Source organism: Drosophila elegans, unplaced genomic scaffold (genome assembly GCF_018152505.1).
Source record: "Drosophila elegans isolate 14027-0461.03 unplaced genomic scaffold, ASM1815250v1 contig_208, whole genome shotgun sequence".
Lineage (NCBI taxonomy): Eukaryota > Metazoa > Arthropoda > Insecta > Diptera > Drosophilidae > Drosophila > Drosophila elegans.
The window spans coordinates 4,360,773-4,373,486 of record NW_024545578.1 but is presented as its reverse complement, the minus strand read 5'-3'; the positions used below and the strand labels follow the sequence as shown (position 1 = coordinate 4,373,486).

Genomic DNA, 12,714 nt, shown 5'->3' with positions numbered 1-12,714 from the left:
TGTTCAATTAATGGGATTCCCCTTTAATGTAAACCGAACTGGTTCCATTTGATGGGCGGGTACTGTGAACCGGTGAGCCAGTTCACCTCGACCGGTAAACTTTGCGATGTGCCATCACTAGCAAATCGACGATCTGGCAGCACTGTCAGCCGTGGAATAATCATATACAATTATTATGTACAATTGAGACACAAAAACAAAAGATAAGCTTTCGTACAACCCAAAATCCGAGATGTCGAGGGCGGCGGGACCTTCCTTGCGCCTGGGCCAGCAGGACCTGAAGTGCCGCATGGGATGCGGATTCTACGGGACACCCCAGAACCACGGACTTTGTTCGATGTGTCAACGGAAATTGAAGCGTAAGTCCCCTTCTTGGGGTTTATTATGCTCAATCCGCAAACAGAGGCTTCAGTTATGAAGTGGTATCTTACAGAAAGGGCCGGTGAAACGGGTCCCGGATCCTCCACATCCTCACAGACCGCGGGTGGAACCCATGAGCGGAAATCCCCACAACATGGACATGGTCATGGACACCAGGTCAAGAAACCGGATAACCAGGATAACTCATCCGGCACCCTACAAAAGAAGAAGTTCACCGCGGTTTTGCAGAAAACCCTTCAAGCTGGAGCCCAAAAAAGTTGTGTTACATAGCACTTGTGACTTCCCAAACTTATAACTTATTTATTATGTAGTCACCCAACAGCGTGGTCATGTGCCCGATCCCACGGAGGGCCAGTTCCTGCTGCAACTGCGCCAACTCCGCATTCCCGATGACGGCAAACGCAAACTTAAGCTGGAAATCCAACGTTTGGACGGCGATATACGAAAGTATATGAACGGAAGTGGTGGCAAAAATATCAATGAACTTTCGGATTTAGTGCAAAATGCCTACACCAAGGTCTCAGACATCGTGCACAACGATCCCAGCTTTGAGATAGCCACCAACGAGGATCGCGACAGTGCCATTGACTTCTTCGAGAAGGTGGTGATGACGCAGAACCACAAGTGAGTCATGCAGTAGTATCACTGCCCTAGAATGTTTATCTCTAAGGCGGGGGACTATTCCTCTTGCAGATTTCTCTTTAGTCCCTACTTCACGACGGATGAGGACAGCGATGTGAAGGTTCAGAAGCGCATACGCCAGCTGAGCTGGATTACGGCCAAGCATCTGGACTGCAGCATCGACGAGGTCAACTCGGAGGCCAGGGATTTGGTTTACAATGCCATATCCGAGCTGGTGGGCATCGATTCGTACTACTCGCCTCAGGAGAAGCTGCAGTGCACGTGGCGCTGCTGCCGGCACATCTTCGAGCTACTGAAACGGGCAACTGGCGGACCGGCCAGTGCGGATGACTTCCTGCCCGCCCTCATATTCGTCGTCCTGAAGGCCAATCCTGTGCGCCTGCACAGCAACATCAACTTCGTGACGCGCTTCACAAATGCGCAGCGCGTGATGAGCGGTGAGAGCGGCTACTACTTCACCAATCTCTGCTCGGCCATTGCCTTCATCGAGAATCTGAATGGCGAGAGTCTGGGCATCAGTAGCGAGGAGTTCGACGCCCTCATGTCCGGACAGCAGCCCTACAGTTCGCCCTGGGAAAGTGCCCTGTTGGCCTGCGAAAGTCTTCATTTGATTTCCGAGAACATGAAGCGAATGGAGATGTTGCAGAAGAGAAACGCGTTGATAAGCTCCGGCATCGCTTCGTTCGAAAAGGAGCTTATTGATTTCCAGAGAGAGGTGACCGAACGAGTGGACACCGTGCTGGCCAAGGCGCCACTCAACCTGCTGCCCATCAAAACACCCCCTTTCCTGATCGGCCAGGCAAGAGCTCACCTCCAGAACGAAAACGAAGCTGGTCATTATCAGGCGAATATGCTGAGTGGCAGCGGTGGCACATTGACCTCCCAATCGCTGTCTGCAGTGAGTGGCTTGACGAAGCCCCCAGCAGCTACGGAGGATTCGGGATTAGCATTCAAGGACACCAGTATGGGCTCGATGGGTCGTCTGTCGCCACTGCAGCAGAATCTTCAGCCAGCCGACAACCTATTCGCCTCGCCACTCTTCAGTTACACCGCCTTCGATGCCGTGTCCCTGCTGGAGGAGCAGGAGCCCTCATCCGAGGGAAACACCGATGTGCTCATGCTGGGCTCCGAGTTTCACGGAGGACTGACCAACATAAACTATGACTTTGATTTGTCGGACCAGAGTGGTGAGAACAGCACTGCGGATGAGTCCAAACTGAACCTTGACGAGTTCGATCCCTTGGCGCAAGCGGGCTCAGTTACCCAGCCACCTGCCCTTCGGCCGGAGGCCAGTCTGCTGGACAGCACCACGGATAGCCTGATAGACAGTGAAGTTCCCGGCACAGCTGTCCTGCTGCCATCTCCGTTAAAGCCCGAGGTGGCCAACTACCGTGGCTTCTCGAATTTCGATATTCCCAGCATCTCCTGCAACACGGGGGACTTTAGTTCACTCGGTCAGGAGAGCAGCGAGGCACCTAAATAGCTCCTAAATAGCTCTTTCCCCCGCACTTACACGAATGTAAATAGAGATAAGTAATATATTGTAGTTAGCCCATCGCTTAAACTCAGAAGTGTGCACATATTTATTTGTACAATATTTAACTAGCTTTACAGAAAGGACGTTTAATAAATGCAATCAAAAATCATTGATGTTTGTGGTACGTACGATACGGCTGAGTCGTTATTTGTTTGAACTGATAAATCTTTTATCTCCTAAATTTGTCAGTAAACTGTTGTCCAAATGGGACAAATATGACCTGGCCATAGATCTAATCAAATAATTTATTTTTACTGATATTCGCTTTAAATGAGTAAGTTATACAGAAAAGACTATTAGAAAATCAATTTATTTCAGCTGGGAAGGTTACAAATTATTAATTTTAAATGTTTTTGAAGACTGATCTAGTGAAATCAACGCATGGAGCCTATGAACCAATTTGAAAATTTGAATTTTTCCAAGTAATTTGGTTTTTTTAAAACCACAGCGCTGCTACCAGAAAACGGTTACACTACATCATTTCAAAACACGGTATATTTTTTTGTTCCATACGCGGTCACACTGGCTGCTGCTCCCACAACTGTCACCACTCTCAATTTGCTTTTTGAACGAAACGGACGGACTTTAAATCGACTATGGCGAGGGCCGGAATTCAGATGCTGCTACTTGTTGCGGCGGTGGTGATAAGTGCGGCCAGTGGCTCCAGCATTCCGGAAGAGGTGGCCTACAATCCCCTCGAGCACGACTCCCTCCATGGCAAGCACTTCGATGGGGGCGAGCACAATGCCCAGTTCGACCACGAAGCCTTCCTGGGTCCCGATGAGTCCAAGAAGTTCGACAACCTGACGCCGGAGGAGAGCAGGCGGAGATTGGGCCTGATTGTGGACCGCATCGATGAGAACAAGGACGGATTCGTCACCTTGCCGGAGCTAAAGAACTGGATTGCCTACACCCAGAGGCGCTACATCGACGAGGACGTGGGCCGCCTATGGAAGGAGCACAATCCGGAGAAGAATGAAAGCATCAGTTGGGAGTCCTACAGGAAGACTGTCTACGGATTCATGGATGACTTGAGCAACGAGGAGAAGGAAAAGGAGGAAAATGGTGGGTAGATACCTATGTTTAAATAAGTACTATTTTAAAATTGCATACATACATGCCTGTTTTAAATTTACGTTTACATTTAAAAATTTATCAAAATCAGTTCTATTATTTTTCATTATTTCCTCTAAAACATGAGATTATTATTTTATTATTAAAAAATACTTTTGATTTACCTTAAAAGACAAAATGGCATCATCTTGCAAAAGGAAATTTTTATTTTGGTTAATTTACTTGAATGCCTATTTTTTTATATTAAAATACACTACCTATATACATTTAAAAATCTCTTAGCACGACCCAAAAATATGTGATTATATATTTGAATATAATGGCATCAAGGAATAGCTGTTTATTATTTATTATTTATTTATTTAATTATAATATTTATTTAATCTTTATTTTCTCCTCACAGGAATCAGCTACAAGAGTCTGCTAAAGCGTGATCGTAACCGCTGGGCGGCAGCCGATCTGGATTTGGATGACAAGCTGACCCGGGAAGAGTTCACCGCCTTCCTGCATCCCGAGGACCATCCGAAAATGAAATATGTGGTGCTGACCGAGACCATCAACGATCTGGACAAGGACAAGGATGGTAAGATCTCGGTGGACGAGTACATTGGTGACATGTACCGCGCTGCGGAGCCCGGAGACGAGGAACCCGAGTGGGTGGCCAACGAAAGGGAGGCGTTCTCAAATCATCGCGACCTGGACAAGGATGGCTACCTGAACGTGGAGGAAGTTAAGCAGTGGATTGCGCCCCACGACTTCGATCACTCGGAGAGCGAGGCCAAGCACCTGATGTTCGAGGCCGATGTGGACCACGATGATCAGTTGACCAAGGCGGAGATATTGGACAAGTACGATGTTTTCGTTGGCTCTCAGGCCACCGATTTCGGCGAGGCCCTCGCACGCCACGATGAGTTCTAGAGTCTAAGAGCCAAGGATCAAATGCCCAGCATCCCAGAGATTAAGAATGAATCTTTAACGAATCTCCCATTTCGCATGCCAAATAACTTGTAAAACCTGCCTAGATCTTAAGACCATTGAAAGTTCATTATAAAGCGACTCGAATGAAGGGGCCATAAACTATGGCACCACGACTAATTGATTTGAGGTGATTTGTTTAATTGAAAGGCGTCCACGTCAGCTTTTGGAGCATCAATGGCCACGTCACTTCAACGAACGCCCCATCCGCACACACATGAGACCACTTGACCCCTCCTCTTTGCCCCGAACCACAGATACGCCGCATTTGCCTGGGTAACATATAAACATAAATGATTTTCGCTGTAGCCCGATTTATTTCCAGCTGCGAGAACATTCCAGCAAACGCACACACAAACGGAGAAACTAAAAGAGAGTATACACTTAGAAAAAATGCAAGGCCTTTCCAGTTGGCATACAGCAAGAATCTACATACTTCCATTAAATTTGTACAATGTTTATTAATTTTAAGAAATTAAATTGATTTTATCTATGTTCTAACATACTAACGAATGATTGAATAAAAAGCATTACGTTTGCTAATAGAAAATATTTTTTTTTTAATTTTTTGCTTTAATAACTCACAAACCTCACCTTTCAAAGTATGAAGGCAGTGCACTGAAAACTTTTGAGTACAAATTTAAATTTAAGATATTTCCAATTATGTCTACATAGTTAAAGTTAAATTGCTCCAATGTTGAAAAGGGGTAAAAATTTATGTATTTATTTATTCAATAAGCCAACATTGAAATATCTCTAAACGAAATGGGTGTTTTGTTTTGTTATTATTGCTTGTGTAAAACCAGAACTGGGGGACAAGAAAATCTTTTACTTTGTTTCAGCTGATTAAGATTTTTTTGGGTTTCGACTTTCGCCGAGATAAGCAAATAATTGGTATTTGGGCGCTGATAAGTCTGTCTCTGCCTTTGTGTACAGTGAGCACTCGCTGGTGATGCAAGCCATTGACCATATGGGGTTTGATAAACGATTTCCAGACTCCATACCCCCATGAATTGAGTGGGCTTGTGTGTGTACGATTGTTTATGTGCTCGTCAGAATGTTACCAACGGAAACTAGTTTTATGTTCTTTTCCATTTATAATCTATTCTAGTGGATAGAATATATAATTAAGATTATAAAAATCCGAAATAATTACTTATAAACATATTACAAAAAATTAAATTTGTAGGCAAAAATTAGTAGTTCTTTTTTAATAATGCTTTATTGATTTCCATTGAAATAGACACATTTATATAATTATCTTGGTTTTCGTTCTTGTTTTTGTTGTTGCTGGTTTTTGTTGAATATCTGTTGTTTTAAAATACAAAGTATTCAAAGTTGCTCAGTTTGATGCCTTTAATTTCAGTACATAGTATACGAAGGACTTTTCATCTTATACATACATGTATATATATATATGTATATATATATAAATTGATAGTTCCTGGATCTAGCAAAAGTTTAAAAAGTTGTTACCTGCTCGCGTCGTCCCTTCGATATCCAACAACATCTAAATACAAGTATGTATGTAATAATTTTAGTGTAATTGCAATGGAACGTTTACTTTACTGACTCAATATCCTGATCCCGTTTAAAGGACCTACGATCAACAGGCGACATCTATGCTTTATGCTCTTTATGCGGCTATTCTCGACCTCTCTCACATTTTTTCAGTTTTTGTTGTTTTTTTTTTTTTTTTTGGTTTTACCTCAGTTTTACAACATTAATTTTAATTACAAAAGTTACTAAATAATACAAAATACAGTTAGAGTTTACAGTTACAGATCGCCCATCGGGTTTTCCATTTTATCTAGAAACATCTCGCTTTTAACTTTTAGTTGAAATTAATGCACGGGTAAACAGAATTGGATTATGAATTACAGAACACACACGAAACGAACTCGGAAACGAAGAAAGCAAGAGTTTGAATGGGGGATTCAGTGCATCCCCCCCTTTCTTTTGTAGCTGAAGAAATTAGTGGCAAAGTGTAACAAAGAAACTACGGATCAGCCAAATGCCTGGCCAACGCTTAGGTTACATAATGGTTTATCGTTAATAATATTACGTTTAAATAGAATCCATTGTGTGGGATATCTCATTCTCTCCTCTATCTCTTTTAGAGCAGGGCGCACTTGCGCTTGGACTTGGGCTGCAGCACTGGGCACAGAACCGACCGGATGGCCTCGTCGAAGACGGTCTTTAGACCCTTCTGCGTCAACGCCGAGCACTCCAGATACTTGACGGCCCCGATCTCCTTGGCCATGGCCAGTCCCTGGGGATAGGTGATGGGCGCCAGCTTCTTGTCCCGCAGCTTCTCGATCGTGTTCTTGTCGTCGCGCAAGTCCAGCTTGGTGCCCACCAGGATGATGGGCGTGCTGGGGCAGTGGTGGCGCACCTCCGGATACCACTTGGCCCGCACGTTCTCGAACGAGGCCGGATTGACCAGCGAGAAGCAGATGAGGAAGACATCGGTCTGCGGATAGGACAGAGGCCTCAGCCGGTCGTAATCCTCCTGCCCGGCCGTATCCCAGAGGCCCAAATTGATCGGCTTGGCATCGACCATCACATTGGCCGAGTAGTTGTCGAAAACGGTGGGTATATACTCGCCGGGAAAGGCATTGGTCGTATAGCTGATCAGCAGGCATGTTTTTCCCACGGCTCCGTCGCCCACGACGACGCACTTGATCGCCTGCATGGTGTTCTATATGTCGATTCCTAGACCTTTTTGAGTGCTTCAAATGTTCCCAGAGATTGGTAATTGGTGATTGCCGATTGTGGGGGGTGCTGGTGCTTCTTCTTATGGCTGGTTGGCAGTCCTCAGTCGTTTGGTCTTTTTTGGGCGGCGGCGGCGGAGGGCTGTTGCTTTCTGCGGCCCTTGTCCTTGTTATCCTCGTCTCTCCGCACTCTTTTCCAGTGCCTCTTGGTCCTCGGGGCGACTGATGATCGCTCCTTGTGTTTTGGGCCTCTTTATTTCGCTTTTTGTGCGTTTAATTCCCTAATTTTCTCAACAAATGTAAATTTTCTGTGTACTGCAGTGTGACCGCGGCTGGACTGTTTAAATATACCATCCGGCGTGTAGAAATATACTAAACTACTGAATTACAGTTCTGAGAGACACGGTCACACCTCACATGCAATTATCTTTAAGTTTTAGGAATTAAAATTAATTTGCTAGGTGCTTTGCTTAAAAATCAAAAATCAATAGTTCCAGAGCTGGTGGCACTAGGTGGACAGACGTTATTTGTCTTTTTATTAAAGCGTGCATAAAAATATATAAGATTTATTAAAGAAAAGCTAAGTTTGTATATATTTTTGTGGTTTATTTCTCAAATTACTTATAACTTAAAACTCTGTTTATCTTTTAAAAGAGTTTATAAAATTGTATATATACACACTTAATTATTTTATTAATTTATTTTTACCAATATCTTCTTAAAATTTTTTGGTGAGAATACCGTTATTTTTTTGGTGGGTATGGGCCGCACATGTTTGGTATCAGGGCTCTGACTTCGCCTGGTCACACTGCCGGCAGCCAATAACAATTTCGAAAATTAAACTTTATTTGCTGTCCATTAGCTAAGCAATAAACACTGCGCCACCTGTCCATCGGCCATTGCAATATGTCTGACGTGTTCATCGTGTCCGCCGCCCGTACCCCCATAGGTAAACAATATATCAAAGATAAACAATAGTTTGATATCCAAATTCAAATTGGAAACTTTCTCTTTCTGTTGGCTTGATGGAAATCAACAGGTAGCTTTAATGGAACGCTTTCTAAACTAAAGGCCTCCGATCTGGGCAGCGTGGTGGTCCAGGAGGTGCTCCGCCGGGCGAATGTAGAGGGCCAGCAGGTCAACGAGGTGATTTTGGGCCAGGTAGGAACACAATTAGCATTCCCATTCGTTTGGGTTCTTTGCCTATCTTACCCATCTGTTTTGTTATGTAAATCTTTGCTAGTCCCTCACCGCCGGCCAGGGTCAGAATCCCGCTCGACAGGCTTCCCTCAAGGCGGGTGTGCCCATCCAAGTGCCGGCCTACAACATCAATATGCTCTGCGGTTCCGGTTTGAAGTGGGTTTGCCAAAGATTCACACCGACTTCTTCTATTTATGCCGGCTTTAATCCTTTCCAGAACTGTGGCCCTGGGTTACCAGGCCATCCGATCGGGAGATGCCCAGGTTGTGGTGGCCGGTGGTCAGGAGAGCATGTCCCTGGCTCCACACGTCATGCACCTGCGGCAGGGCGTCAAAATGGGACCCGGCACCCTGGTGGACTCCATGCTCCATGATGGTCTCACCGATGCCATGGAAAACATACACATGGGCATCACCGCCGAGAATCTGGCCGAGCAGTACAAGATTAGTCGCGAGGCCCAGGATGCCTATGCCGTGCAGTCACAAAATCGAGCAGAAGAAGCGCAGAAGAAAGGGTATTTCGACAAAGAGATTGTGCCCGTGGAGATCAAGGATCGCAAGGGCACGCAGATTTTCTCCAAGGACGAGTACATCAAGGCGGGCAGCACCGTTGAGGGCATTCAGAAGCTGAGGGCAGCCTTCAAAGAAGTGGGTTTTGGAAACTTAGACCAACTAAAAGCTATTGAGGTGGTAACCCACTTTCTCCTGTTTATTTAGGGCGGCACTATAACCGCTGGCAATGCGTCTGGTGTCAACGATTCCGCAGCTGCTGTGCTGCTCATGTCTGGCGAGGAGGTGGCCAAGAAGGGCGTTAAACCGCTGGCCAGGATTGTGGGCTGGACGCAGAGTGGCATTGAACCCAGGGTGATGGGCCTGGGACCAGTCACAGCAGTGGAAGCTTTGGTAATGATGAACAACTTTATCGGCACATGTGGCTTACTAACTATCCCTACTCTGTTAGCTAACAAAAATCGGGTGGAAACGCGAGGAAGTGGATCTGTACGAGCTTAATGAAGCCTTCGCCGCCCAATCCTTGGCTGTGTTACAGGACTTAAAGCTGGATGCCAGCAAAGTGAATGTGAATGGCGGTGCCATTGCCCTGGGTCATCCGATTGGAGCTTCAGGTGCCCGTGTCCTGGTCACGCTGCTCTATGCCCTGGAACGCACTGGCGGAAAACGAGGAATTGCCTCTCTTTGCATCGGTGGCGGCATGGGAATCGCCCTGGCCGTGGAGCGCCTCAACTAATCGCCACTCATTGTCATTCAATCTATTTATTGCCTTTCCTGTTTCTCGCTTAAGTGTGGAGATGATATTCTGTGTATTCTATCCTCTAAACAAGTAGTATTCCCATGTACTTAGGGGCAGAACCCACGTTACAAACTCAGTCACAAAGTCAACTCAATTTCAATTAAAACTAATTTGAAAAGACCTGTGTTTTAGTTGGATTTTAAATTGGAATTGATTTGCGACACTTTATCCAGCGTCTTATATGGATAAAGTAAGGCGCAATTTGCTGTCTTGTTCTCGGAAAATTCAATTTATCCAGGAAAGCGAAATTTTACACTTGTTTGCTATTTATAAAACTGCATTTGTTATGATGATGCACAACCCATTTTATTTGCTTTTAGTTTTTTTGTTGCTACGTACAGATGCAGTATTTTGTACACTGTGAATTAAATAACCGTTTACATGGGGCTTACAACGTGCAAATCCTTAAATATTTATTCAAATAAGGCAATTAAATTAAGGCCTGGCATCAATATAAAATACGTACAATTGAAAGGTTAGTAACTTTGAATTATAGTTATATAGACTAAATTGGGCTAGCGTATATTAAATTGTATAATTCGTTAATTAAACTATTTATTTTCTTAGCAACTAAAAAAGTATTTGTTTAATCAACAAAATGAACTTAAAAATCAGTTATTTGTGCAAATACTTATATCGGTTATTATTTTGGACTTTGGAATAAGACCTCGAAATCATAAACCAAAAGATAAGGATTGAAAACAATAATTGGCAAATTGGTAAATACTTGAATCATGTCCAACATTATATAATGAATTAATTGTGTTATATCGATATTTAATATGGTTATAGGTTATTATGGTTAAAAGGATTCCAAACAGATATTTAATTTGTGTTTTATACCAATCAAATGGCATTATTAATCCCAGTTTTAGAGAATTCTTATAGCTATGGCATGCACTGTATATGCTAATTGAACAGTTCAGAAGTTTGCATTGTTTATTGCTATTATTAAATACCTACAATTGTTTGTACGTAAGAATTTTGGAGAGGTTTCGACTGAAAGAAGCGTTATCGGATTAACTGCGCCTCGGGGTCGCAGGTCGTTTATTGTCTCCAGGAAGATGATAGCAGGGGTGCTGCCCTCATCCCCGCCAGCAGCTCTAGAGCTGCACCGTCTCCAGTTCCTTGGGCAGGCGCGGACTGAAGCCATACGGATTGGAGCAGATGATACGCTTATCTGGCGAAGTCTGCGCCACTTGCTCCACCGAGGGCACACACAACTGTGCGTAGCTGCTGATGAAACTGGCCCACAGAGTGGGTGTGCAGTCCAGGGCAAAGTAGGAGCCCCACAGCTGGGAATCCAACTCTGCGGCATACGGGTACTTACCGTCCTCCAGGAGCAGCTCCTCAGCTATGGCCACCGCATCGAAGTCGCGGTGTTTGACCGGTGTATAAACATCCTGGATTATGTTGTCACCGAAATACAGTGCCTTGGCTTTGGATGGCTCCTTTTGGAGCATCTTAGCCATGGCCTCGTGCAACTGGTGCCAGTTTCCCTGGGAGTAGACCTCGCCAGCCTTTATTTCCTGCGTCTCCTGCGGCAGCTCCACCAGTTTCTCCACATCCACCTGCATAAAAGGTCGCTGTAGGGTAAAGAAACCGGGTTTCTTGGCGTAGGTCACCACGAAATCAAAGTACTTCCGCCAATCCTTGCCCAGTGCTTGCGTGGCCGTTAAATTGGCAAAGTCCACATTGGAGCCGGTGAGCAGGAACAGCTTTTTGCCCGACTTCCGCAGATCGCCCAGCCAGTTCATCACGCTGGCGTCCGTTTGGAGCACAAATCTGGCCGGATCCGCTCGCATGCCCTTGAAGTACATGCTTATGTCGTTGCCAAAGTGATCGCGGCTGAAGATGTGCATCAGACCCGCCTGTAAATCCTGCCACACCTGGTATTCCTCCCCTGCCGTTGGCTTCTTTTCCCGATCCACCTGATCCACCGCCTGCGCAAACACCAAGGCACTGGGCATATCGAAGTAATCCAATAGGGATCGCATTTGTGTGGACGCGGCTCCATTCCAAGTGGAAAGGGGATCCTTGTAGAAGGCGGTGGTGATGTCCCACTGTCGCTCGGCTCCATAAATACCCTGGATTTCGGCGTCGTTTAGCAGACGAGTGCCGTGGGTGGCGCGCAGGATTTGGGCCCCGTTGCTCAGCTTCAGGACATTGCCACGTGGTCCGTCCAGGAACAAACCCTTCTGCAGGAAGTCCACATTGAGCGGCTGATCCAGGAGGTCCTTGCCGTAGCCCTTTTGCTCCACGAGGAACTGCTTGAGGACCTTATAGATCAGCGCAGACATCTCGCGTATGTTGTAGCGCAGCAGAGTCCCGTCCAGATCGAATCCCACTATATCGTAGTCCTTGAGGAGCAGCTCCTTGTGGTAGGATGTCATTATGGTGCTGGCCGAATACCTTGATTTTCCCACTGACGAACTGTGAAAGTGCCTAGCAGTCTGCTGCGATTGTGGACTTAATTCACGTGTTGCTATTCCCACGGCTCCCGGCGCTGCTCTAACCAGCGTCATTGAATTTTGCGCCAATTTAGCGTGCTTGCATAACAGCAGAGAAACATCTGTTTGCCTTTGCCCATTTGTTTTTGTTTTCGTCGAGGTGGCAAAGCGAAGGACGCTGGGGGCGGGGGGAGCGCAGGTGAAAAAGGCGCCCAAGGAGGCCGTTCTGCCCAGGGCCAGCATCTTATCTTATCCGCTAGCACATCTCACTTGTCCGCAGCGTGATTAAAGTATAAAATTAAGCCGAATTTCACTATCTTTCAGGTGGTTTTGACAACATCATTTTCTATCTATAAAAATTTATTTGTCTACGACTGCTAGAGTTGCCAACCATTCAAGTTTGAAAAGTACTGGGCTATCGGCTCTAGCCGGA

At 45.4% G+C, this 12,714-nt stretch overlaps 5 protein-coding genes across 5 annotated transcripts; 3 read left to right on the top strand and 2 right to left on the bottom strand.

Moving 5' to 3' along the window:
• Positions 1-132: 132 nt before the first annotated feature.
• Positions 133-2,669, top strand: LOC108146459 (rab5 GDP/GTP exchange factor). Its single transcript, XM_017272471.1, has 4 exons — positions 133-359; positions 434-637; positions 693-1,005; positions 1,075-2,669. Exons 1-4 carry the CDS (start codon positions 233-235, stop codon positions 2,504-2,506), a joined length of 2,076 nt encoding a protein of 691 aa, XP_017127960.1. The 5' UTR covers positions 133-232; the 3' UTR covers positions 2,507-2,669.
• Positions 2,670-3,105: 436 nt separating this feature from the next.
• LOC108146253 (calumenin-B) lies at positions 3,106-5,159 on the top strand. The gene is made up of 2 exons (XM_017272191.2): positions 3,106-3,625; positions 4,038-5,159. Exons 1-2 carry the CDS (start codon positions 3,157-3,159, stop codon positions 4,550-4,552), a joined length of 984 nt encoding a protein of 327 aa, XP_017127680.1. The 5' UTR covers positions 3,106-3,156; the 3' UTR covers positions 4,553-5,159.
• Positions 5,160-5,812: 653 nt separating this feature from the next.
• On the bottom strand, positions 5,813-7,673 carry LOC108146254 (ras-related protein Rac1). The gene has a single exon (XM_017272192.2). The coding sequence runs from the start codon at positions 7,302-7,304 to the stop codon at positions 6,726-6,728; it is 579 nt and encodes a 192-aa protein (XP_017127681.1). The 5' UTR covers positions 7,305-7,673; the 3' UTR covers positions 5,813-6,725.
• A 445-nt stretch (positions 7,674-8,118) lies between these two features.
• On the top strand, positions 8,119-9,949 carry LOC108146014 (acetyl-CoA acetyltransferase, cytosolic). The gene is made up of 6 exons (XM_017271788.2): positions 8,119-8,272; positions 8,363-8,484; positions 8,567-8,679; positions 8,741-9,170; positions 9,240-9,425; positions 9,484-9,949. The coding sequence occupies exons 1-6, from the start codon at positions 8,230-8,232 to the stop codon at positions 9,766-9,768; spliced, it is 1,179 nt and encodes a 392-aa protein (XP_017127277.1). The 5' UTR covers positions 8,119-8,229; the 3' UTR covers positions 9,769-9,949.
• A 270-nt stretch (positions 9,950-10,219) lies between these two features.
• Positions 10,220-12,685, bottom strand: LOC108146012 (5'-nucleotidase domain-containing protein 1). The gene has a single exon (XM_017271787.2). The coding sequence runs from the start codon at positions 12,522-12,524 to the stop codon at positions 10,935-10,937; it is 1,590 nt and encodes a 529-aa protein (XP_017127276.1). The 5' UTR covers positions 12,525-12,685; the 3' UTR covers positions 10,220-10,934.
• Between the last annotated feature and the right edge of the window lie 29 nt (positions 12,686-12,714).